This window comes from Alternaria burnsii (genome assembly GCF_013036055.1).
Source record: "Alternaria burnsii strain CBS107.38 chromosome Unknown 693, whole genome shotgun sequence".
Taxonomy (NCBI): Eukaryota; Fungi; Ascomycota; class Dothideomycetes; order Pleosporales; family Pleosporaceae; genus Alternaria; species Alternaria burnsii.
The window spans coordinates 1,100,888-1,126,902 of NW_024066117.1; the positions used below are offsets into that span (position 1 = coordinate 1,100,888).

The 26,015-nt window shown below is 50.4% G+C and overlaps 6 protein-coding genes across 6 annotated transcripts; 3 read left to right on the forward strand and 3 right to left on the reverse strand.

The window, feature by feature from the left end:
• Positions 1-135: 135 nt before the first annotated feature.
• On the forward strand, positions 136-440 carry GT037_008020 (uncharacterized protein; the record flags this gene model as incomplete). Its single annotated transcript, XM_038933067.1, has 2 exons — positions 136-286; positions 337-440. 2 exons carry the CDS (start codon positions 136-138, stop codon positions 438-440), a joined length of 255 nt encoding a protein of 84 aa, XP_038784568.1.
• A 244-nt stretch (positions 441-684) lies between these two features.
• On the reverse strand, positions 685-2,854 carry GT037_008021 (uncharacterized protein; the record flags this gene model as incomplete). The annotated part of the gene is made up of 4 exons (XM_038933068.1): positions 685-696; positions 745-1,438; positions 1,487-1,922; positions 1,975-2,854. 4 exons carry the CDS (start codon positions 2,852-2,854, stop codon positions 685-687), a joined length of 2,022 nt encoding a protein of 673 aa, XP_038784569.1.
• Positions 2,855-4,116: 1,262 nt separating this feature from the next.
• GT037_008022 (uncharacterized protein) lies at positions 4,117-5,636 on the reverse strand (the record flags this gene model as incomplete). Its single annotated transcript, XM_038933069.1, has 3 exons — positions 4,117-4,626; positions 4,675-4,944; positions 5,133-5,636. Coding segments are annotated over 3 exons (1,284 nt in total), but the record flags the coding sequence as incomplete, so codon positions are not given.
• An 836-nt stretch (positions 5,637-6,472) lies between these two features.
• GT037_008023 (uncharacterized protein) lies at positions 6,473-12,306 on the forward strand (the record flags this gene model as incomplete). Its single annotated transcript, XM_038933070.1, has 3 exons — positions 6,473-7,831; positions 9,538-9,994; positions 10,043-12,306. 3 exons carry the CDS (start codon positions 6,473-6,475, stop codon positions 12,304-12,306), a joined length of 4,080 nt encoding a protein of 1,359 aa, XP_038784571.1.
• Positions 12,307-13,712: 1,406 nt separating this feature from the next.
• GT037_008024 (uncharacterized protein) lies at positions 13,713-16,769 on the reverse strand (the record flags this gene model as incomplete). Its single annotated transcript, XM_038933071.1, has 3 exons — positions 13,713-13,851; positions 13,922-16,388; positions 16,472-16,769. 3 exons carry the CDS (start codon positions 16,767-16,769, stop codon positions 13,713-13,715), a joined length of 2,904 nt encoding a protein of 967 aa, XP_038784572.1.
• Positions 16,770-19,595: 2,826 nt separating this feature from the next.
• Positions 19,596-25,727, forward strand: GT037_008025 (atp-dependent dna helicase; the record flags this gene model as incomplete). The annotated part of the gene is made up of 5 exons (XM_038933072.1): positions 19,596-20,032; positions 20,080-20,358; positions 21,019-21,053; positions 21,109-21,392; positions 21,441-25,727. The coding sequence occupies 5 exons, from the start codon at positions 19,596-19,598 to the stop codon at positions 25,725-25,727; spliced, it is 5,322 nt and encodes a 1,773-aa protein (XP_038784573.1).
• Between the last annotated feature and the right edge of the window lie 288 nt (positions 25,728-26,015).

Here is a 26,015-nt window from a genome sequence, read left to right on the forward strand (position 1 = left end):
AAGAGTCAGACCAGCTACAAGAGAGTAGAAGCAGAGCATCGCCGTAGCACAACTGCCTCAATTCTTTCCATCAACTTGAAGTACCATCAAAACATCATCCAATTACAAGATCCCCTCAGAACGTCCATCATCACAATGTCTTCTCCCTCCAACAAGACCTCTCCTACCGATCTGCCACGCTACTCCACCACCGCACCACCACCATACGCATCATCCGATGCGAACTCCATGTTTTCAACGAAGTCAACATCGAAGAGTATCCTCAAGAAAATGTTGAACCTGAATAGTACATTGACATACCCTGCTAGACTTGGAAAAGCCAGTTAAAGCTGACAGCAGCATCTGAAGCGACGTCGCAATCAAGTAACCAAACGCGGAAGGAGACCGAAGAAAACGAGGCGAGAGCTTCAGCACGAGCGGCGTACTTCTCTGGCCTTTAAAGCAGCTATCGGTATTGTAGAGAGAGAGAGAGAGAGAGAGATGTTATCGGGGTTATCGAGATGATGGTTGTCAAGTTCCACGCTTCGGGCATTCCGTGTGCTTATAGCATACGTCTGGAGCATCGAGGAAACCATCGAACGCTTTTTCAGTATCGGATCCAGCTTCGTGTATATGTAGGCGCCTGGCGTTGTGTAGTATGTACCGCGTTCCTAGTTCCTGGTCAAAATGGTATCCTTGACCCACTTAGAATATGTCCTGGTCAAGTTAGCAGGCCCTGAATATATTTACACTTGTTTGTCTTACCGTATTGTTCCACGTTGCATTGTCCAGCCAATTTAGAAAGTCCTCACTCTCAGTTGGTATAGGTTCCAAACCCTCAATCATGGGCATGTCGAAGAAGCCTTGCCCCGCTCCAGCCATAGCTGCAGCGTCATCGCCCCGTTCTTGCTCGCCATTCGTTGGAGGCACGTAATTGAGGACTTCCTCGAGTACCAGTGCAAGCATCTTGTTGAGCTCGCTGCACAGTTTGTGATTTCCGTCGCCGGGAAGAACTATCCATTCCAGACACGAAGTTAGCACGGAAAGATTTCGGATGACCTCTGCTCGACTTATTGTATCAGGCAATGGTACGCCTTCAATCGTGCATCTTCGAAGCTCTAATGCTAGGACACCGGCGGCGGGGGAGCAGTAGAATAATATAACAGTGGGAAAGTGGCGACGAATTTCGTAATCGCTATTTTGCGGTTTGGTACATATAAGGGATGTAACGAGTATTTTTAGCGACACTTCCAATAGTGCTGGGAGCGCCTGTTGCGTGATCCGGTGAAGTAGACGTTGCGTCTGGAAATGGACGTGCAGGTAATCCAGATAGTAAGCGGTTAGTCGCATAGCTAGACCAGGACCACGCCCTACCCAGGCAGCCTCTTCCGTGTAGGTATCGTATCTCAGATGCGTTGGCAATGCGTTCCACCATGCTGTACATTCGGCAGATATCGCTCTGATAGTGTTAGCCGAATGTAGAGAAAAGTTCAAGGGTCAGACGTACTCTACGTTCTGCACCACATCACTATCCTTCTCACCTGCCAAAGTTTGCTCTAGCAGCCTCTCTTTGAAAACAGCAAGCTGACACCTCATTCTGCCGAAGGTCGCAGGGTGAAGATGCCCTTCTGTGTTCCAGCCTGCGCTGTCTAGCTTCGAAAGCTCAGCATTCAGTACTTCCGGATCTTCTGAAGTCACAGCCTGATCGCTAATGTCCAATAACATCTTGCGGTCACTATACCTCCAACCCATCATTGGAGGTCGTCCATAGAACACAGCTAGGGCTTTGTCGGAGCGATATATGGCTGCGTAGAGCCGTCTTCTGAACTCGCGCATAAAGAACGGTTCTGCATTGGAACCATCTCCATTACAGGCTTCGCAATGTATGCCTGCGGCATAGAGAGCAGAAACACTGTCGCCCATACGCCTCCATGTGGCATGATCTAGACGTGTCAGCAGTTGTGATGCAGCTCTCAAGAATATAGATCGACGCACGGTTATCTCCATAGAAACTACTAACTACCATCATGTTGATGTAGATGAGACATGTCATGAGCTCATTCACGGCGCCATGTGTTTCGCAGATGTTGATGCATGTGTTGGTTGCGTGCATTACGTCTTCAATGAATTCTTCTCTGTTCATTTGCTTGCCGTCTTCTAGCGTGAACAGAGGATCATTGGGTGATGTGTATTGGGCATTAGAACCGGCGATCGCCAGGATCAAGCCCAATACGTCCCATCTCAAGTTCTTCCCTGTGAAGAGCGTGTGAAATTCCGACGGCCGCATATCCGAAGGGATTTTCATGGGTCGAGCGGAGTTCTTTGTAATTTCCGCGTATAGAGGGTATACCTGACTACCAGCAGCATGGAGCTGTTCTACGTCTTTACGCAGCTGTGGCATTGCAGAGAGGAAAAGTGGACCAACGAGAGCAGGGTCCTTGTGCATAGCAAAGTACATATCAAGAGACCTTTCAAAAAATGAAAAGGGTTGAAGAGTAGACACTATTGTGTCTCCAAGCGAGAATTGGCAGTGTCGATGTCCCATACTTCTACTCGACGCCGAAGGGGTTATACTCAGTCTCTCAGATGGCTGTTCATGCACTGTCTCTGGCAAGGGTTGCTCTTCTGTAAAGACAGCAGCATAGCTCGTGGAACCCAAAAAGAAGTTCCTTGATGGGTCGGGTCCGCTTTGTGTTGTTCTCGTAGCAGATTCTGGAGGGGTAGGCCAAGGGACGAATCCAGCATCGTTCCTCAATGTTGGTGGACTCAGTGTCAGGGGCGTCAGTCTCCCCTGGCTGGACGATGAAGCATGCCCATCTAATCTCCGACGACGTGGTTCTGGCTTCTTGCGTGGAGTACCAGCAGGCTTAGTCATGGGATTCGGATGGTAGAAGCAATGCTCTGTCATCCCACGTGCTTGACACTTTGAGCACGTTGGTGTGGCATGGTCGCACTTGATTTTCGAAATGCGACATGGTTCGCATGACCTGTGAGTGAAGCATTAGTTCCCATCCACAACGCATCTCATCTCAATTGCGACAGTCGGAATGACTAACCTTAGCTTCCCGTTCCTCCGCAGCATAACGGCTGATTCTCCGGACATTCGGGTGTTGTAAGTGACAATGTGGAGAAGCCTACTTTGCACACAAAACTTACGTATCACTTAACATTCAACGTACGTTCATGGAGTTCGATAGATTATTCCGGCAGCAGCTTTCCATCGTAAAAGCAAAATGGGGGCTGTGCCAGGTTTAGATGGTGGGGCACTAGCGGCTGTCAACTTCTTTGCCATTGGCTCATGATATCGAAGAGAGGACGCCTAAGCAACGATCTGCGGACCCCTTCCCAATGGAGCTCGACGCGGAGTAAAAGCCCGTCACACGGAGTATCGGACTGAATCAACTAAGTTCCATTTTCCTAAGTCTTCATACTCACAACATGTCCTGGAGGTATTGGCATATTTTCGTCTTAGCAGAATAGCGAAGCACAAACCAATGCAGGCCTCCACCTTTCGTGTTTGATATAAGTCGTAGATAAAAGTCTGCTTTATGATTTCAGGTGCGAGATTGACATCCATAGAGCGAACGCTCGTTACGATAGTACAATGAAATGCGCAATACGCAAGCGATATACATTTATAATGATTGGTGTGGTAAGACTGTTGTCCGCCGGGTGTATTGGGAGGGCTTGCTCGCAGAAACGCAGTGGCTCAGTGGAAAAATCAGGCCACAGCTCACTCCTTCCAGAACTACAAAACACGACAGCATGACTCAACCCAAACGTACAGGCGGCTTCCGTTTTCTGCTTTTCTTCTCGTTAAATGCGACGGATGTATCCACGAGATATCATTCCTATAGAAAGATTTAGAAGTTACGAGCTCCTCCGCAAACTGGAAGCGATGACTGGATCGAGCGTTGAGTCTATACACTGAGATAGACTGGAGTAGAGCCGGATCCAGCTAAAAAGGACCAATCTAATTCCGCGCTGTTAGCTATAAGATACAGCCTTCCTGACGCCTGCTGCCTCGTCTTTCGGGCCCAACGTATCGCATTGATGATGCGACACTTGGTTATCACGAACTAAAGGATGCTATCCTAAGACTGCTTCTCGGCAACTGCTTAAAACTCTCTTCTTCAACTACGACTTTCGTAGTGACGCGGATTGCCGGCACATGCTCGCTTTCACCAAGATTGACCATCGGGTATAGTTCTTCCTGGCTCCCTGTTCTTGCGTCGTCTTCTTCTGCATGAGTACTGATTTGCTGCCATTCGTTACACGGATAGTATTGCCCAAAGAGCGACCCTTTGAACCTACGATAGGGATACCGAAATTGTATCCTGCCGTGCTACTCTGATGCGCTTTGGATATCTTCGCGCGGTAAAAGGCGTACATACCAGGCATGTTCGCGGTGATAATTGCCACGGCGAACTCGATCGACGTAACAATAGTGACGGAGCCGAAAATGTAGGACGTGTCCTTTGTGTTCGCTAGCTGCCAGAGGACAATGAAGCGAAGAAGAGAAACCATAACTGTGCAGCCTCCGCAAGTAAAGACGCAGATCAACCCGATTTGGCGGCGGACTGGAGTTTGCACAGTCCAAAGTGGGTAAATGGGAAGGAGATAGATGACTACGTCCATGAAGACGTTCTGAGTAGAATTAGTGCCGAAACTTTGAACAGAATACCAGCAACTTACGGCAACAGAAGGTAGGTAGTATGACAGACTAGAGGAAATGCACTTAGCATTTGGGTAGAGTTCTGAGTGGAAATAGGCCTGTATGGGAATGCATTGCAAGGCGTAAAAGACCCATGTACCAGCTATCTGCAAGCAGACCAGAGCCATAGTGATGACTACTGCGAGCTTGAAACCAGGCTCGACTTCTAAGGTACGGCGGTAAAAAAAGAGAAAGGACATCTTGATGAAGAACTGTAGGAGTAGGTAGTAGAATTCTTCTGCGAATAGATACTGTGTCGATACTCAGCAATTGAATCGATTAGGAGGCTTGTCTTCACTGCGTTTCTAGGTATACTGTATTCTAAAGATATTGCGTAATGTTTATGGTCACATAAACTCCCCCAACGCCTTTAGGGTCTACAGTCAACATGTCTCAGGGATTACGAGCTTCGTATGCAACTGAACTGGCTATTACGTACCACACTGATCTTCTTGAGATCTTCCGTCTTGACGCGAGGGTCGGTAATGTGCCTTGAGTAGTATGAGATCGCGTCCGTGGAAGCTAGTGTCACGCTTACAGGCCTCCACCTAGTATGGTTCACATCCAGGCGATGTATTGTTGACCGATGAATAAGATCTAAGACTGAGTTAGTAAACGTCCGTCGTGCAGCCAGAGCATGCTCAAAATTTACCGTTCCAGCCAGTATGAACCAATCGTCTGTGCCAAAAGGAACCCGGATGAAAGCTCGGGTATAGAGTCGAATAGCAGATGACGCGAGGCATATCACAAAAAATGGAATGGTAGTGATCCACACGATGGGCTGAATATTCTCAAATACCACCAGATTGACATCATCTCCGGCTCTCTTGATAAGGTCCATGATTGGCATCTGGAAAAACGCGAAAGATTCCGACGGACGAGCGACTTCTCTCCCAAAAGATAACCAAGTGCGACGGGTTGAGGAATTCGAAGTGGAGGGAGGCTGTCTCACAGGATACAATGCAAGGACGTGAAATCCATAACGCTATATGCAACCAAGGAATCATCTGATTTTTACATGCCCACCGTGATGAGGCGTGGTTGCCACGAGGGCTCGTTGTGACCCTGACTGTAAATCGATTTTCGTGCTAATTTCCCTACAAAAGATTCGTGCAGGGGGTGCCAGCAACCGACAGTAGCGACATTCAATCGTGTTAGCAGAATCCTATCGGACGCAGATGTGCGGCGCAGGTACATACGGCGTACGACAGGCCGTGCAACGTATGTAAGGGCGCGTGGAGCATGTAACAGTATACGGTCTAGGGGCGTAGTGATGTCCGGCAACAGTTCTATGGCGTTGGTGTCAAATCGACTGGTGTTCAAGATTTTTCTGTATTATAACATAAGCAATTGGACGAAATATGACTAGACTGAAGTTGATAGATAGCGCGGCAAGATATCTCACAGAACCCAAGGCTGGACGTTGAGGAAGTCTGCATGCGATGAGGCTCGCTCTGAATCAAGCTCGTCTGGCAGCCGTTCCCGCTTGCCGCGCCTACATTCAGCACGCGGTTCCTATTCGACGCGAAGGTATGGCGAACGAGTCAGTAATAGTGCTTTGCCAAATGTAGGAACTCGCACCGACGTAGTGCCCTACCGACGCTGCACAATTGATGACCTTGACAATGCAGGGCATGCGGCGTTGAGGTCTTGACATAGTGGCCTGGTGAAATCCTTCAGTCCTGGCGGTTGAGTTTTAAGTAAAACTCATCTACCTCTCGTTTGTTGCAAGGTCTGTAGCTGCCCTGCTCCAATTCAGTTTCATCTCAGCTAGTCACCATGTCTACGAAAGAAATTCGAATCCGCCCAACAGGCTGGGAGAACGCTCCCACAGAAGAGCGGTTCGTGCTCTCTGATATGGATCACACGATGCCGAAGATCTATGTCCAGATAGTAGAGATATTTAGGCTCACACAACCCGTATACAAGGCTGAGATTGTGGACAGCATGGCCGAGGGTCTGGAATTTACCTTGAGTCAGTTCCCCATCCTTGCTGGCGGCTTGAAGATGGATGCGGAGAACGGTCGATTATGGGTGACGAAAAAGAAGGATGGTGAGGCTAGTCTGTTCGTGCAGGACTTGGAAGAGACTTTCCCGTCGTTCGATGAGCTGGATAGGACCGATTTTCCCGCCGCAGCTTTCAAAGGGCACATGTTCTTGCCAAAAGCGGTGACAGAGAAACAGCTATTCTCGCCTCTTGGGGATAACCAGAAAGACGATCTCATTATATCGACATTCCAGATCAACTTCATCAAAGGCGGTCTTGTACTTGGTATTGCTATCCACCATAATTGTTCTGATGGCCCAGGATGCGACGGGTTTCTCACCACTTGGGCGAGGAATTCCAAAGCAGTGATCAATGGAACTGCCTTCGAACTAGTTCCTCAAGGTACGATGGATCGATCGCGTCTCAGTGCGAAGAAACCGGAAGCTGCGCGGTGGAAAGAACTTGACCGCAAGTTTCCTGTGCTCAAGGTTGGCGGTGGACCCCCTCCACCACCACCGGCTGATTTTAAGATGCCAGAATTGGCTATCCGGATGTGGCATTTCCCTAAGAGTAAGACGGAGCAATTCAAATCTCAAGCGATGGCGAAGACAGGAGAAAGTTGGATCTCGACCTACGATGCAATCATGTCGATTCTCTGGAAGAGCATTACACGATCCAATCTCGACCTTCTGCACCCTGACCTTGCCAAGGAGGTCATACTGGTACACGCGGTAAATACACGAAAGATACTAGACCCGCCTTTGCAAGAGACAATGATGGGCAACGCAGTCGCGCTTCCCCGCACGGAGCCAATAAAGATCGCTGAACTCATCGCCGAAAACAATCTTCCGGAGATTGCGCAAAGAGTGCGAAACTCGATCAAGACCATCACTCCACAGTACGTCGCTGAGCTACCTGAGTGGATCGCAGGACTAGACGACAGACGATGGATAAGCATAAATATGAGCTCGTTCCTGGGTATGGACTTGGCGGGCACGAGCTGGCAAGGTATGAATGTATACCAAAGACACGACTTCGGTTTTGGTGTTGCGAAAGCCATCCGTTTTCCGGATCCTCAGTTCGAAGGCTATGTTTTTGTATATCCAAGCAGGGCGGATGTCAAGGACAATGCCGTCGACGAAGGTATTGAGGTATGTGTGTGCTTGGAAAAAGGATGCCATGATCGATTGATGAAGGACACGGAGTTGCTCAGATATGCACAGCCTCGTGGTAACTAGACAGGAATCGTTTTGGTAGTATTACAAAGTTCCTAGTATGGCAGTCCACGAGGGCAGAGTACCTTCATGTTTGCTCCAAGTCGTAGTACTCCGTAGCGAAAGGCGGTTCCGAACCAACAATCTCCACATCTGTGCCAGCTGCTCTCTCATTCATTGGACCAGGACCAGCCGTGTTCCTGCCTCCAGGATGTCACAGCATGCGATGCGATTTAGCCCTCTGAAGACACTCACCAGCATCTCATCGATAATCGTGGGGCATACGTGAGGCAATAATTGAACGTGATGCCGATCGCTGCCCGGTTACTCTCACGTTATTAAGTATGTGTTGCACCTTCTCCCTGCCTACAGGGATTCTATGAGGTCCAATTGTAAAATGACGATATTGTTAGGGTTTCCTGTGGCGCAGTCCACTTTTGACGCTAATTGTTCGTGGTAGAAGCCGTCATGCGAAGATCATGTTCCGCATCGGTACTACCCACTGTCTAAGCTCGTTTAGGCATAGACCCGATTGGAGGATGTGATCTCGAGTGCCCTCTCAGATAGCTCTACGAGCCCACGCAAAGCGACAGGCCTACATATATCCATGGCACTTCTGGTGCATCTTCTTTCGTTGCAAGATTGTGAGAACCCAACAGTCGCATCTCTGAAATTTTGTTCGGATATACGAGTCAAGCACGTCGAGCAATACATCATGCGCGGCAGCCGCTTCGTGGTTCGGCTTACCTTACCTTCCACCAGTGTGCGCTGGCAGTCGACAGGCCATCTTACACAGAGCGCTCACTCACATCCCATCGATGCGCGCATCCGGATAGAAACAATGGTATGACATATTACCGGAGTAGAACAATTGGACTGGGTTCCCGTACGTGTGTCATCCCCCGCAGCATGAGCTGGCAGCTTGTCAACCGGTGAGCACTGCAGAGCCGCACTAGGTCGTAATTCGCAGTTGCTCGACCAGCCATCACCTTCAGTACGACCTTCATTCGTTCCACCAAGGCTGAATTTGATGAGGTATGGCTTAGCGAACAAGGCGCAGGCTGTGCAGTGCATTGCATAAACCTATGCCTGAGGCACGTTGAGGCGGCTGGGGACAACCTCATGTGTTTCAGAATTCGGCTCACAGAACGAGCGAAAATCGCGACTCAAAAGCGCAAAATTGGACGTGACCAGCCACTTTCGCGATCCTATTTCAGTTTCAAACAGCCGGTGATTTGCAGCGCAGCGCGGAGACAGCACGAACGTTGGTTGCGGTTTGGTGCGATCTAAAAGCTGTGCGGATGCATGCAGCTAAGCCAATAGCTTGCATTTGCCGGTTGTCCTTCACCGGTCCTCGCGGGGCAGCGTAAGATGGGCTCGAATGCCGCCAGACTAATCGCCATCTGAACCTCTGACAATCAGCTGCTCTGAGACAGATTCTTCTTGCGCGTCCTCCTCGAGTCGCGGTGGACGTCCCTCATTCTGGTCGGACCTGTCCCGCGTGTCGTTCCCTATTGCGCATCGCTGTTCTGCGCGGGTACGAGCCGTTTGCCTTCCCGTCTCAAGATCTTCAGTCCGTGTGTCGAGCACTGGGACATCAACCCACACAGGATTCTCACAGCCGTTTGATGCGCAAGGTCTAGGAAGAACCTAACATCTATCCGGCCCCCAGCGGCCACTTGCGCATCATGTCGACATACTCGCAGCACTACCACCCGTACCAGGAACAACCGGTTTTCATCGATCCGCATGCATTCGGATATGGTCAATATGATAACCGACGGTCGAAAACACCAACAGATTCCCTGATCAACCATACTGGGCATTCCCCCGGCCCACTTGCGACCCCACCACTTGCGAGCCGCAATCTATCGCAACAGCTGGAACTACCTCAAGATCAACCGCCCGAGTATATGCAATGGGAGAATGATAGTTCTTCGACCTCACCTACATCCGTAAGGACACCCGACGGCTCATCCTTTGAGGGGGAAATGACTGATTTCTCGCCCACTTACCACCACAACGGCAACACCATGTCAACCCAAAGCTCATATCACTCTGTACCGGCGGTGGACTCCAGCATGATACTCAGTGACCAAGGTTAGTTGTCTTGAGCCAGCTCGTACATATCTGCTGACGCCTTCACAGCGGTACAAGCGGCCTTCAACGCTACAATGGCTGAGGCTCAACAATATCAGCAACAGTATGCTATGCAAACTCAACATTCGCACCACACTTCACCACTACATCCTCAGACAAACATGTTCAACCAGAACTATACTACTCAGCCACCTCGTCATGACCCTTGGAACGGACAAGCACCTTCGCGTTCTTCGATGGTCCCTCGATCCGGTCATGTCGTTTTCGACCCTGCGAGCGATCATATCAATTATTCAGATTACTTGATTGATGTGGACTCATGGGCAGCTCAATACACCGATCCTTCCTCCCTGATTTCGCCCAGCGAGCCTACTACATCATTCCAAGGGGACCTGTACTTCCCGCAAGGGCAGAATCATCCTCATCACTCATACGACCATGTACCAAGGACGCAACTACCGACTCATCAATCGATTGAGATGCAATTAACGCGGGCATCACCACCACCTGACCAACAGAACTTCGTCAATTACAACGCATCATCTAGTCTTTTTACAGATAGTTACATCACTAGCAACCAGTTCCCTGCCCCACCGTCGACAGCATCGTCAACCGGTTACCCTCCAAGGTCCCCATACCAGCCAGAGATTAGCCCTTCTGCACCCAGTCCAGGAAGCTCCGACGGCATGTACTCCTCGTACCAGCATTCTGACCCTGGAATGATGTTCGACCAGTATCAGCCTCCGCCATACGCTCATATGCAACAACTGCCGCAGATACAACAAGCCCAACAACCTCCTATCAAAGTCGATTACTCCATCGTGAGCGGTATGCCAGAGACAAGCTTTGATGCATCTCCTGAGCCAGAATCGTCCCAGAGTGCAGCACAAAAAGCATTAGCGGCGAAGTCTGGGGGCAGAGCGTTGGGCACCCATCTCGAGCCAACTGTTGCCAAAGCAGCGCATGACATGCGCAAGATCGTTGCATGCTGGCACTGCGTGTTGCAGAGAGATAAATGTGGGCCAGGCGATATATGCGAGCGCTGTTTCAAGCGGTCACAGCGACCGAATGCCGATTGCGGCCTCGGATGCAACCGGTTGAAGCTGATCGACTTGTCGCCGTACTTTCTACCTTCTCTAGTCACACAGATGCATGAGGACGCGAACTTGACGCACTTTGTCACTCAGTACATCCAGCAATGGGGGAGCGTCGAACTAACCGTGATGATGACATGTGGTCAGGACAGCATGCCTCGGATACCAGTGAAAGTGTACGAGTTTATACCCCGTGGAGATGCCCTATTGGTACAGATCCAATACAAGACTGATCCTGTCACGCACACAAGAGTCGCAATCCAGAAGCAAAGCCCAGCCTTGGGCATGGTACATATCAACCACAACGAAGAGAAGAAGTACGACCGATACATCACCGAAATTGTCGACCACCACCTTGATGCCTTTGGCGAACTCTGTTGGATGGAAGACGACAACGACTTCCAGCAGAAACTCTTCAAGTTGATGACGCGCGTAAAACCCAAGTCGGACGACGAAGCAAAGCTACTGCGCGAGATCTTCCGCCTCATCGTAGTAACGTTCATCATGTCGCATACGCTCACTATCGCCGAGGAAACGAAAGTCGATACACTATCGCGTATGCACTCGTACAGCGGCCACAACTCCTACGTCGAAAACTATACATCGCCGCGCATGACCAACCGGCAACTCAAATACTTCTTTTCGCGCCTTCAACGGTCGATCCAAACCACTGTTCTCAATAAACTTCAACAGATCTTCAAATCTTCCAAAGGTTGTGACAAATGGCTTGCGGCGTTTATTGCAGTGTTAGGAATGTGCATGGCACTTGAAGACCAGCAAAAGACCATACATCTTGTCATGTCTACCAAGGCTGCCACAGAGGGCCTAGATCAAAGGGATGCGCAGAGCCAGGCGGATATCGCGTGCCGTGAGATCGATAAACGGATGCATTTTGTGCAGCAAATATTCCGATGGAAGTACAATCGCAAGCATAATCCTATGCGTGATGCAGATCACGACTGGGAAAAAGAGGTGGGCTTTGGGGATGCAAACAGTGTGAACTTTGTGAGGCAGGTTGCGCAGTTAGTGAAGGAGAATAGTGAGTACACCGAATGCCGCTCCGGCATGGGCATGCCGACTGAATATGTTGCTAATGAGAATTCAGTTGATTTCCTGCAACAACGCCAGGCGGTTAGCATCTCGAGTGATAACCAGACGAAGTATACTTCACGCCTTGTGGGACAGTTCTTGCTTTCCTTCTGGCTTCCCAGCGTATAGGTCGCTTTGGTTGATTGAAAGGCTTAACGTCCTTCTCGAGTCCGCCACCGAGCACTGCGGGCGTTTGCAGTATCCATTTGAGGATGTCCTTTCGACGCGATCTTCGCAATCTTTGTGTGATAGTCCTTTACACCTTTTCTTTTGTCGCGTTCGAGCCTTCACGGTCAGACTCACGCTCACCCTTCACTACTTCGCGCCATACAAAATACGTTGGATGAATTTTTCTGGTCTACGACTTTACGAACTTCACCGCATTCACGCTTCTACGGGAAACCGATCCATTCTTATACCCTTCGGTTTCGTCACGCAATGTCACATTCTTTTCTTGGAGATCTGGAGGCCCGCGTCGTTGTTTGTAGCAGCAGCAACAGCAGCATATATCATGAATAGTCTAATGATGTTACACTTTTGCATGCCATTTCTTGTTAAAGCTATATGTTGTGATATGCAGCGAATTACGATTGCGTTATTCCTCTTTTGCAACTGCCTTCGCGCTCGGGTATACTGATCACGAATATTGTCACCTGCTCGCCTTATGATATGAAGGAGACTTCTAGCCAGGGCAAGCCAGCACTCAAATTAAATAGCTCCATTCAGATGCCAAGTCAAGGCCATTTCCAGAACACGGACAATGTTAAGGAATCTACTCCCGTCCCGACATTCCAGGCGGAAGAGATCCGAATGGCCTTTGCGCATCAACCGTACCTGCCGTATGCCCTGCAGTTACCAAGATCTACTTCTAACGACCCGCAACGGCAGTGGCGCAATTGCGATCGCCGATTAAGTTCTGTCTGCATTTCTAGACCTACACTAAGATAACGCATTTCCGCATGTGTGCGTTGTCGCGAGCGCGAAAGCGAGTAGACTCAAGCCTCCAATTTCATCATTTCGTGCTAATGGTAAGCTTTGGTATGTCCCGAAAGTCTGGAAAGTGGAGGCGGATGGACGTGTGGCGAACTAGGGTAATGTTGCTTGATGCAGGGTAATAAGTTTAAGCTAGGGACGCCTGGATGGACGCCTGGAATGAGGAGGTATTCGGGCCGAGGAATGCTTGATTGTTATGAGGTGGTGTGTAGAAGAGGGGTATGTGACGGATGGATGCAGTGGTCTGTGAAGATTGGAGAAGATGGAGATCAAGTTTGATTGTATGTGTATTCGTGTATTGAAGGAATGATATATAGGAATGAAGTCTCGGTCAAAACAAATGAAAAATACGCTACCGATTAGGTAGTTGAACGCGCGCTCCAATTCCTCCCAGTGTCATGAGTAACAGAAGAGAGGAAATGCTAAACGACAGGTGGTATACCGACAACTCCGTGGCAAAAATGCACAAGCAGATCAAACGTCCCAGCCAACATTACTTCCATTACCGACAAACGAAACGCAATCAGGGCATGAACTTCCGATCATACATGCAGTAGCTCACTTGAAGCTTGACTACAGTCGTCTGGAACTTCATCCTCGTCATCACTACTCTTCATCTCACCTTTCTCAAGTTCTATGCTCATCCAGCGCCAGTCTGAGATAGAGAAACTCTTCTTGTTACTATTGCGGCCAGTCAGCACTCTGCTTGCCGCAAAGTAACAAGAGAAGAAAGCAGTGGTGGATTACCTACTACCTGGCCTTTGAAACATTGGCCTTGGGAGGGGTGGTTGCATTCGGAAAAAGAAGTGCAAGGCCCTCTTCCCAGCCCCTCTCGGTAACAATGTCGATGACAGCCCGGCCGGCTTCGTCCTGCAATTGGAGGTCAGGCGCGCCACCCATGTCGATGAGAAGCTTGAGGATCTCGGCGTCTCCATTCTCTACAGCTTGCAAAATCGCGTTCCAGCCGCGGTGCATCTTGTTGATATCAGCGCCGCGTGTAAGCAGCATCTGAATGATTTCTGTGTCGCCGGAGTAGCGGCGAAGGGCCTTAACGATCGGAAGATGCTCGCCGGGAGCGTTGGGGTCGGCGTTGGCTACATCGAGGAGGTAGCGGACAATGACCTTACGCTCCTCGCGGATGGCTGTTGTGAGTGGAGAGAAGACACCACAGTTCTTGTCTTCGACGCTGACGCCAGCTGCAAGGAGAAGCTTGATGCTTTCAAGTTGGTTGGCTACTACAGCCATCTCGACGACACCACGGAAAGCGCGCGGGTTGGGAGTTGCAGCGAGGAGCTTCTTGAGGATGGCGGGACGCTTGACGGCCATGCACAGAGGCCAGTCCTTTCCACGGATAGCTGGGTCCGCGCCACGAGAAAGGAGGATATCGACGAGCTCGCCATGGTCGTCGTTGATAGCAGTGGTGAGCGGTGTGCATCCGTCCGGTGTTCGGTCGTTGGGATTGACGCCTTGGTCGAGCAGGTAGATCATCGCGTCCTTGTCGTTGAACTTGACAGCGGTTTCGATGATACCTTTAGGCTTGTTAAGGTCTGCACCAGCTGCAACCAATTGCGGTAGGAAATGTGTGCGCTTGTGTGTAATACTCTTGAAAGCTGGGTATTCCGCTGCGTTGAAGTTTGGGTCTGCACCATGCTCTAGCAGATACGTGACAATCTCGGGGCTGTTATCACGAATGGCCGAGCAAAGTGGTGTGTAAACGCCATCTTTTCGGACGTTAGGAGATACACCAGCTTCCATGAGGATCTTGATGGAGTCCAGCTTCTTCAAACTAGAAGCCAATTCCATGACACCGGGCGTCTTCTTGGTGTCAGCACCGCGAGATAGCAGCAACTGAAGGCACTTAGGCTTGTACGTAGATGGCCAGAGTGGATGCTTAGGACCCGGAAGGTTGGGATTCGCTCCGTGGTCGAGCAACACCGTCATGAGATCTACACGGTTCGCCTGGATAGCCTGGAATAAAGCAGTTGTGCCTTCTCCATTCTTCGCATTGGCATCACCGTCCTTGCTCAAGAGTATCTCGACACACTTGGGTGAGGTGGTCTTGTTCATAGCTGAGACGAGTGCTGTAGAACCATTCTCCATGACGAAACCAGGATCGCCACCGTTGGCGAGGTATAGCTGGACGAATTCAATAGCATTCTGAGACGCAGCCAGTGCTAGAGGTGACTCGGAATCGGGGCCGGCAGACAGATTAGGATCTGCGCCGTGCTTGAGAAGTATCTTTGCACTTTCAAGGCACTGAGAACGAGTTGTCGCAAACAGGGGAGTAATACCCTCACGGTCGAAACCATTGGCATCTGCGCCATATCGAAGAAGTAGCATGATACTTTCTGCGTCCTGATTCTGTGCAGCGACGCGAAGCATCGCGGACTCCATGTGAGGTTCAGCCTTAGCTCCGCCGTCTAGAAGCTGCTCTAGCATGCGATGTCTCCTCTGCTCAACAGCATTGAATAGTGCTGCCTTGCCACCAACATTCTTTGAGCCGCCACTCTGGCGAGGTGCCCAGTGCGGTGATGTGATGGCAGAGTCGACTTTAGACGAAGAGTGATGGTCGTCCATATAGCGCTCGCTGACGCTGAGACCATGTAGTTTTTCTTCCATTGTGGGTGACCGAGTGCTGGAGTGCGAAGCAAAGTCCTCGTACACAGGATCCTCATGCCGAATATTCTGATGGTACATTGTATCTCTTGTTGATTCGCTTGAACGCGCACTGGCTGGCGCGCGCCAGTTTTTGTGTAGATCTACGATTCCGGCTGATAGACCAGTATCCTCATGTCTGAAATGTGAACTGTGACTGTCATATGAGTGACCCTCCTCATGGCGAAGTTCATTCAGAGATGGTCTGTCCATACGGTGCGAAGCATGTGAAGGTGGCAAGAGTGGGTGATCTCCATGATGGCTTGGAGCCTTCGTTGGAGGTGTTGGTGGAAGATCAGATGTCGGCGCTGGGTGTAGAGGCGGAAGGCTGGAGGCTTTGCTTGGGTTCAACCGCTCCAATGCAGCAATCAGTCCGGCGTATCCAATACCCATGGAGGCATCAGCTCGTGCATCGCCAAGTGTCCACCTGAACATGGCAGAGCTGACTTTGAGGGAGTCACGGCTCCGTGAAAGTGTGTGGCGCATCTTTTCAACGTCTGTGTCGGCGAACATCATTCGGAACTTCATACCGAATCCGCCTTTGTGGTTCTCTTTGTCGACAACTAATGCCGTCAGCAATAATTCACCGTAATTGTTTGAAGATTCAAGTTCACAAATGAAGAAGTCATAAACCAGACAAACTTACATTTGTTAACCATCTGAGCCAGAACAGAGAACTCTTCATTAACCTGACGGACCCTCCTGTCAAGTTCTTGAGATACTTCGACTGGGAATCCACTCCGTGTCTTGGACGCTTCCGTAACTCCGGCTTCGATGGACCATAATACTTGGCAGAGCTCAATGAACTCTCTGGCGAGTGGCTCGAAGCCATGAATAGGTGTCTTTGCAGTGCTCAGGTATTCAAGCATGCGGATGGCAATGGTGTTGCCCTGTGCATTGACCCGCTTGCACAGATCAACCGACGTCTCTTTTGCTGGAGCCATAACGAAGATGGTAAAAATGAACGAATGCTGGGGAAATCAAAGAGACGAGCAAGCGGGTCAATGAGGCTTCTTTACAATGTACTCGAGGGCCCTGACTAAGAACTATCTCTGGCCCACTGCAAATACCGTGGTAAGCCAGGCCGTCCGCCTGCTCTAGCCCGCATGAGCATCGAGTCAAGGAGGCGCGGCCAGGGCGAATCGCGTCGTGTCATAGCTCTAAGTTTGTAGCGGAGGCTCTAAAGGCCCGGAATAAGGTTTGGGTTATCGCCTTCGCCGGGGTTAGTGCCAAGATTTGTATGGCAACGCCCTAGGTTGTCCTAGGGTTATCCTAGATGACACCTGCCATTCCACGTGAAAATGCGCGTGCATAAGGGGAAAACATACGGTCGGTGCTGTGGGCCGCAGCCCATATTCGGGAACATGTCGAGCGCCATACAGTTTAGCAAACTGTAGCACCAGTGAATATCATTTTCCATTGCCGGCAGCTCCCTTCTAGCTGATAGTTGTGACTACAGCCTGCAGATTGTGCCTGCTGGCACAGCTGCATGCCACACTACTACTAGCCGAGCATCGTGCGGGCTGATCTTCTCGGAACTCTAGTCCACACCTAGATGGCTGCCTCGTGCTGCTTGCATGCATGTATGAACTAGGCGTTGGTCATGCGAGGAGCTGAAACCCCTCCAACTACTTTATGACTACCATACAAGATAGCATCTCGAGAACTTATGATAGTCAACGACGCAGAACTCAGCAGCTTGCATAGCCGCTTGATGCAAGTCATTTGAGATCTCCCGCCGATTTTCGATCCCGCAAACGAACTGCGCATGGGTATAGTCGTGGTTGCATGAACAAAGCGCCGAACCTAACGGGAAAAGCAAATGAGCATTTGCCCACCAGCCACACACTGATAATTCCCATCTAGGGTCTGTCGGTCGTGTCCTTCCGCGTGGTCTAGCTCCACTCATGATGATCTTGCATGCAGTATACGCACGCAAAGTGTCTTCGCGCCGCACGGCCCGACGTACAACAATTGAGTAAAGGATACGCCGTTTCGTTAGAGTGTGGTGACGTTCCAGAAACCTAAAGCTCTTCGCCCCGTCAAGAGGCGCTTCGGTGCTCTAGGGATTGCCAGAAGGGTCGCCGAAGCTTCGTTGAAACTTCGTCTACCCCTGGTTGCGAAATCATATCGCTAGCTGTGCCGCACAGAATCGATCTATGGTCGGTGCCACCAACAGCCACAGCGAGGCCTGACCTCATCGGACATATCTCCGCTATGCTCAAAAATCCGTTTCGACAAATGACAAGGTCTTAAAATTTGAAAAATCCAAGTGTGGGCCTGAGGTTCTTCGTCCGCGAGGGTAGCGGAAGGCCTAGCCAGCCCATGAGCGTGTCGAAGCCGTCAAGATGTCTTTCATGGATGTCCGATATAATTGGTCCCAAACTAGGTTTTGCGGCGATGCAAGATGCAAAAGGGCAAAGATTGGCTCACTAGTCCCGGGTCTCCAGCCAAGCACGTTGCGTGCTCTTGCCGAGGAAGAAGGTAGCCGGCAGCTTGCTGATAAAGAAGCTCACAGTGAGTCGTGTATGCCCCAGTCGGGTGTCTCTCGACGTTTCAGACCGTTTGAAATGAGACGTTGGCCGTGGCCCAAAGTCTGAACGTTGCAATGATCTTCATGGAAAAGCAAACCTTGGGCGCCTGCGGTCATGCAAATCCTCCGCAATTTCTCATCTCGGGCTCAGATCCTAGGCAGCCTAGTATGACGCTAACGCTTTACCGCGGACCGCGCTATAGATAGTGTGCGCCCAGTACCTGCGAAGGCAGGAATTCTGGGCCGTTCTTGAGCAAATCGCCGTTTCTGCTAGCTGAATGGGACTTCGTCGGATCTATATTGATTTGGCCGATGTGCGGGCTCGGGTCGCTTTCCAAAAGACATGAACTTTGGTGGCAAAGTATCTGTGACGAATCTCGTTGCTCACGGCTTAAAAGGAAGAAAAAGCGTGTCATGGAGCGGCACAGCTGTGCAAGGTCGAAGATGGAGTTCTGAGGAAGGGTTTGGCATGACGATAGAAGACGAGTCAGCTTGGACTCGGAAGCACGGAGTCTTTGCGCTTGGCGAGTGCTTTGAAAGGTAATGACAGCATCGGTACCGGAACCCGAGATATGAGGCCTGTCGCTCTCCACTCCACCAAACGGCCTCCTTGCAGTGGTGCCCAGCTTGGAAAACTTGTGTATATCCCTGTACTTTGGTCCATAGCTTCGAAACGCACAATATGCAGGTAGTAGAACATATCACACTGCGCAGTCCCCGATAGCGGGTTACCTGAGCTGAGGCAGGACGACCCTCGAGCCTTGCAGCCACGGTCCGTTTGTGTGCGTGACATACTCAGTGCTGGCACTTGCACTTGTTGAACATATGACCAGTGCGTTGAGAACGATCGATCTAATGCGCGGTATGCTCAATGTAGACATCCCTTCAGGATGCTTCAAGGCGATTGGCGAGGACATATGTGGCGCGCTATGGAATCAAAAGGGCCAGGATCTGGTACATGTCTCATCTCGTCTTGCGCGTCGCTTACCTGCATCGATCAGATGTGGCGCGATCAAGATCTCGAGCAATTTATTGGACGTGCTGTGAAATCTACCGAGAGTTCAGCCTGATTGTGGAGATGGAAGACGGCAGCTCTGGTGCCTGGGTGACAGCGGACGCCAAAGGAACACGACATCATGTGACTGTTGTGCCAAGGCATGACTAGCGCCGTTGTTCGCGATGGCCGCGAACAACGGCATGACAACAGTAACAGCCACAACCCGCAAAGGTTTTCAATATGAGCGAACAGCAGCTCCCCGTTACACGATCCGAAGACGCGATGCCTGCCGATCTTTCCTCATTCAACGTCACCGATCTCCTCAAGACGCCGCACAATGCGCGCCTCCATAAAGAAGTGCAGAACCTCAAGAAGCTCATCAATGAGCTTGTAGACTACCAGCTTGCTCACCCAAAGAACCCGAAGTCGGGTTCGCGCGAAGATATCGATCAGGAGAAGAAAGCTACGCAAGAGATTCAGAAGAGGGAAAAGTACATTCGCGCGCAACTGTCAATTGTGAAAACTCTCTACCGCCAAAGCGTATTAAAAGTGCGTGAGGAGAAGGCGAAGACATCCGATGACAGGGCTGTGAATGATGCGCTGATTCTGGGCCTTCACAATCTCAAGTATGAGGAGCAGTCGCTGCGTTCTGAGATTTCTGCTGCCGAGAACTACGAGTATGTCCCTATGCGAAAGTTTGCGTTCAAAGCTGATACTTGTACAGCCACAAATATATGAAACTGCCACTTATCTCTCGCGAAGAGTTCCTTGAACAGTTCCCCGAACACCAAGAATCGACCGAACACGACCTCATGACCGCGCGCATCGAGCACGAACACCAAGTCCGTCTCAAGCTCGAAGAGGCGCGACAGGAAAAGCTCAAGCAGAAGCAGAAGCTCATCGCAGAGGTCAAGAAGGGGAAGGACGATCTCACAAAGCTAGATACCATGGTCGAGAAGTTCATCGAGGCTGCAGAACCGATCAAGAGAGTGCTGGCCACGGAGTAAACACCTGCTACGGACTTGTATGGATCTGACATTGCGTAACACCGAGGCTATGCTCATATCTGTCCCTAGGGACGTCAAGATCGTCGAGAAGGATGAGTACAAAGCGAAGGCCCGAACACAGGAACCTTCGGCTGTCCAGACGGGACTTCGGTTGTCGCCTGTTGACAAACGCCCCGCGCCGAAGACTTCTCCACTGTGAACCACTAGATCGCAACCATCCGACTATGGACAGCCGACGGCATCACGCATACATGAGCCATCTCCAACCATGTGTTCAGTTGTGGTACAGGATTATATGTGTCCCTTTAGTACACTTCCGTGCCTATTCTTTGAGCAATGAGACAGCCATTGTTAGGGCACATATAGAACAGCCTACCTTACGCGTGATTGGAACACGTCATTGGCGCAGGAGCAATGGCAACTTGGAGATTGCTTCACCCATATAGGTGAAAGAGACAACTAGCTAGTTATCACCAATAGTCACTTTTGGCACGAAGCCTAACGTTTGGAATCACTCTCTCCAGATTTGTTGTATCCACGCGTGAGGCAAAGAATTCTTCAGGGAGAAGGTTAGCGGTGAGGGGTCATAGTGCAGGCGGACCATCTTGAACTGATGCCTGGTTGTGGGGCTGACCCTGGTTTATCACTTATCTTAGCGTGTCCGCGATGGCCGACATTCGCTCATACCCGCGTTCGCCTCGTCCCTTATTACACCACGGCTTCCTCTTGACACCTTGAGTCGACAGCCATCATGTCTTCTGTGGAGGGCAGTGCTGAGCTCCTGAGTGCAACCGCCTTTTCTGTGGCCGACGTCCGGAGTCCTGGCGGGCCATCATCGCTTCCGGCGCAAGATGCCTCGAGTTGCATCCGTACTATACAAGACTTATTCGCAGCACCCACTGCGCTTAAAGAAGAAGAACCTTCGCCCAAACGGCGCAAATCCAGCAATGGCAATGCCATTCCAGTACGGCCGCAGGCGGACTCTAACGAAAAGAATAGTATTGTCTTAGCCAACGTATCCATCGATTTGGTGAGTAGGCTGGTCGATTCCTATGGTGTCCAACTAACATGTCTACAGAACATGCCTACCCCGTCGCAAGACTCCTCAAGTATCACGTATACTCCGGCCATATCGCAAGAACCCGTAAATCTAGAGCTTGAATCCTGTCGGAGAGACCACACAGGAGATACTCTTCAGATGAAACTCTGGAACGCTGTCAATGAAACGGGTGTCGATCTGGTTGCCACAACTCCCTCTCCTTTCATAGATTCGGCCATACCCCACCTACGGAATGCCTCTGCACTTGCTACCTCGCTTCAGGGCAAAAGATACAAACCTGTTTCTCGCGCGGCTTTCTGTCGATGCCAGCTGCACCCGCCCACGCACGGGCGCAGTCAATACAAGTTGGTAGTGGAGATACGGTGGACTCTGAATATATCTGTGGTTGAGGATCCAGATATTCGAGGCCATTACATGAACGCGGACCTGAAGCTTCTCTCGAAATACATGAGCGATGCGGCTCCGAGAGGCGACAAGTCTTGGACCCTATCCGACTTTTACGATTCCGTACATGTACCACCGGCGGACACAGAGATTTCACCGCTTATCAAACAAGGTTTGATCGACACCAAGCTTCTGCCTTTCCAAGAAAGGACTGTTGATTGGCTCTTGCGTCGAGAAGGCGTTGCATTCTCATCTTCTGGCTTACTGGAGCCTTTTGTCAACACTTCACCACCAGCATCATTTAGGCAGACACAAGATGTGACAGGAGTACCGTGCTACGTCAGTCAGCTGCGGGGCACTATAGTCACCAATTTAGATGCAGCCAAGGACGACACCCTACAGTCGCTGCGCGGTGGCATACTCGCCGAAGAAATGGGCTTAGGTAAAACCGTTGAGCTAATCGCGCTCATATCCCATCACAAGCGGGATATCCTCGATGATAACATCTATGATACATACACTGGAGCTCAGGTTAGGCCTTCAGGCGCTACGCTAATCATTACTCCTCCTTCGATTCTGGAACAGTGGCTGAGCGAAATACATGCTCATGCTCCTGATCTTAAGGTCTGCCATTACAAGGGTCTCCCCTCTCAATCTGCACCAAAGAAAGACCATGCCACAGCCACAATCGACTATCTCATGCAACACGATGTAGTAGTGACGACATATCAAGTCCTTTCGAAAGAGATTCACCACGCTGTACCTCCCCCTGATCGCAGCTCTCGACGTCCAAAGCGTCAGGACCGCCGGCATAGTCCCCTTGTCGGCATCTCATGGTGGAGGGTCTGTTTAGATGAAGCGCAGATGGTTGAAAGCGGGGTTAGTCAGGCCGCCCAAGTAGCTCGAATCATCCCCAGATGTAATGCATGGGCGGTTTCTGGAACTCCTCTTCGCAAAGACGTCCAGGATCTACGTGGCCTCCTGATCTTCCTTAGGTGCGATGCATTTGCGAACAACAAGGCGGCTTGGACTCGTCTAGACAAGCTGTCTTTCCAAAACATCTTCAACGAGATTGCTGTGCGAAACACAAAAGCAAGGGTTCGTGATGACCTTCAAATACCACCGCAGAAACGTGTTGTCATCACTGTTCCGTTCACGACCATCGAGGAGCAGCATTACAATGAACTGATGCGTCAAATGTGCGATGCATGCTGGCTCACCCCCGAAGGGCAACCGAAAGAAGAAGGTCGCGATGAGACCCACCCAGAGGTTGTCGAGCGCATGCGAGAGTGGCTAATAAGATTGCGCCAGACCTGTCTCCATGCAAACGTAGGTCGAAAGAACAAGAAAGCATTAGGTGCAAAGAACGGTGCTTTGCGTACCGTGCACGAAGTTTTAGAGGTCATGATAGAGCAGAACGACACAAAGTGGAAGGCAGAGGCTCGCGAAATGGTTCTGTGCCTGATCAAGATGGGTCACATCCAAGCATACGCAGGAAACTTCGCGAATCGTGCAAAGTCATCGCTTGAATACTATGATAAAGCACGGACTGAGGCACAATCATATATTGCGATATGCAGAGCTGAGTTACTAGCGGAGCAGCAGAAGCTAGGCCGTGCATCCACAGGTGGCCTCCACGGGGCCGATGAAGACGAAGACATCGACGGAGACAATATGGGTCGCATTCCAGTTCTGCGCAAATCGCTCCGATCATTTCTAGAGCTTGAGCATGCAGCTCAATTCTTTACCGCCACCGCCTGGCATCAAATCAAAGAGAACCTAGAATTGACAAAGCCAGACTCGGATGACTGGCGCGAGAAAGACAAATTGGAGACGGAGTATTACGAAGCGGCCAGGGTAATTCGCCGTGAACTCCTGAAGGAATCGAAGGGCAGAGCACAGCAGCAAATGGCTAAAGTCGATTCAAGAAAGCCTTTCCACCAGATACCTACGATAGCTGACCTTCCGGACCTGGGAGGTATCGAAGCCCGGAAAATTCTCGATACGATGGACAACCTCAGCGATTATCTGAACGAGCAAGCCCAGTTGATACAGACATGGCGTGCAAAAATCGTTGATATTCTCCTAACACGCCTGGTGGATGATGACGACGACAAGGAGACGACGGGTGAAGAGTACGACGATTCTCTCAAAGCTCAGGACGAGCTGTACGTTTACATCATGGCTCTTCGAACCCTTGTTGCGGACCGTAATGCTGCTGTCAACGGTCTGCAGGATAATCTTGTCGAACACGAGCTCAAGGCTGCCGAAAAACAAGCCCTGAAAGGAGACGAAGACAGTGATCGAGGTCACGCGCCTCAACTTCTGCTTGAAGTTATCAATACACGACGTGGATTACAGGCGAAGTTGCAAGCTGGGTCCTTGAAGGGTGTTGTATCTAGTATTCGCTCGCTGATCACTGCTTTGCAATGGAGAGCCAACAGCGGCGATGCTCGGGCTTCCTTAGAACTTGGCGTTCTTCAGAAACAAAACGCCAAGGTTCAGGCCGTTGTCACAGAACAAGCAAAGGTCATTACCGAACTTGAGAAGGAGCAGGAAATGTATCGAGGTACCATGAACCAGCGTCTGGAATATTATCGGCAATTCCAACACATCTCCGATACTGTTGCGAAGTACAAGGAGGAACTAGACAACACATTCGACTCGCGCGAGTTCGACAAGGCCAATCAATTGCGAGAGAGAAAAAAGGATCTTGCTAATGGCTTCAAGACGAAGTGCACTTACCTGAAGCATCTCCGGACTGAGAACCAAAATGAAGCGGCAGCTGAATGCATCATTTGTAGGGAAGACATCGAGATTGGCGTCTTGACAGCTTGCGGTCACAAATATTGCAAAGAATGCATCAATCAATGGTGGCAGGTGCACAGATCCTGCCCAACTTGTAAACAGAAGCTGTCTGGGTCCGATTTTAAAGACATCACATTCAAACCAACCGAGATCAGAGCAAAGGAAGAGACAACCACACCTGCCAGCCCGACACAAGCTTCCACGCCAGACTTTTCTTCAACCACATCTATCTATTCTGACATTTCCGATTCAACGATGAAAGAGATTAAGATGATCGATCTAGAGGGTTCATATGGCACAAAAGTCGACATGATCGCGCGCCACCTAATATGGATCCGTAACAACGACCCAGGCGCCAAATCGATTATTTTCTCTCAATTCGGGGACTTCCTCGAAGTGCTTCGCGATGCACTCAAGAAGTGGAAGATCGGTGCCAGCAACATTACCGATAAAGACGGTATCTGGAAGTTCAAGGCTGACGCTAGCATCGAATGTCTACTCCTAGATGCCAAAACCGATTCTTCAGGCCTAACCCTCGTAAACGCAACATATGTCTTCCTCTGTGAACCACTCATTAATCCCGCAATCGAACTCCAAGCCATTAGTCGCGTACATCGAATCGGGCAGCAGCGACCCACGACAGTATTCATGTACCTCATTAGCGACACAGTAGAAGAAGCCATCTATGAGATATCTGTTGCCCGCCGCCTCGAACATATTAGCAACAATACATCGTCCAAGCTACCTACGCAATCCGGATCCACGACCCCCGCTCTCAAAGAACAGACTCTCGATGCTGCAAACTCGGCTGAACTCCAAAACGCACCGTTTAAGCAACTTATGCGCAAGAAGGGAGAAGGTGAGATTGTCAAGGAAGAAGATCTTTGGCATTGTCTGTTTGGGAACCACAAGAAAAGGACGCAAGTTGTGTTGGAGAGGGAAGTTGCGCGAGAAGTGAGGGCGCAGGCTGTCGAGGCAAGGATAGCGGGTGAAGGTACTGTGGGATCGAGTGGCGCGTCGGTAGCTGCTGATGTGGACATGGCCGGTGGTGATCTCGTTGAGACTTTGCCGATCGTTGGAGGAAGTTCGCGGGACGGTGCTACCAGGTTTTAAAAGTGTTTGGTAGGGCGAGGAGGTGCATGGGCGTTGCATTGAGTTGATACGGATACATACCCAGGGTATACTTGATTAGGGTTTTACGCAAAGGGTCTTCAGACATGCATACATAGTTATGACAATGAGACGCCTAATGACGTGTACGACCATGAGGCATGAAAAATGTTGATGTTGATGCTAATATCGATGTTCACCTGGTAAAAAGAATAGCTCGTAGAGAGCGACTAAAGGCCTGCCTATGTGGTATCATATAAAGAAAAGCCAACGCCGAAGCCAAATGCAAAT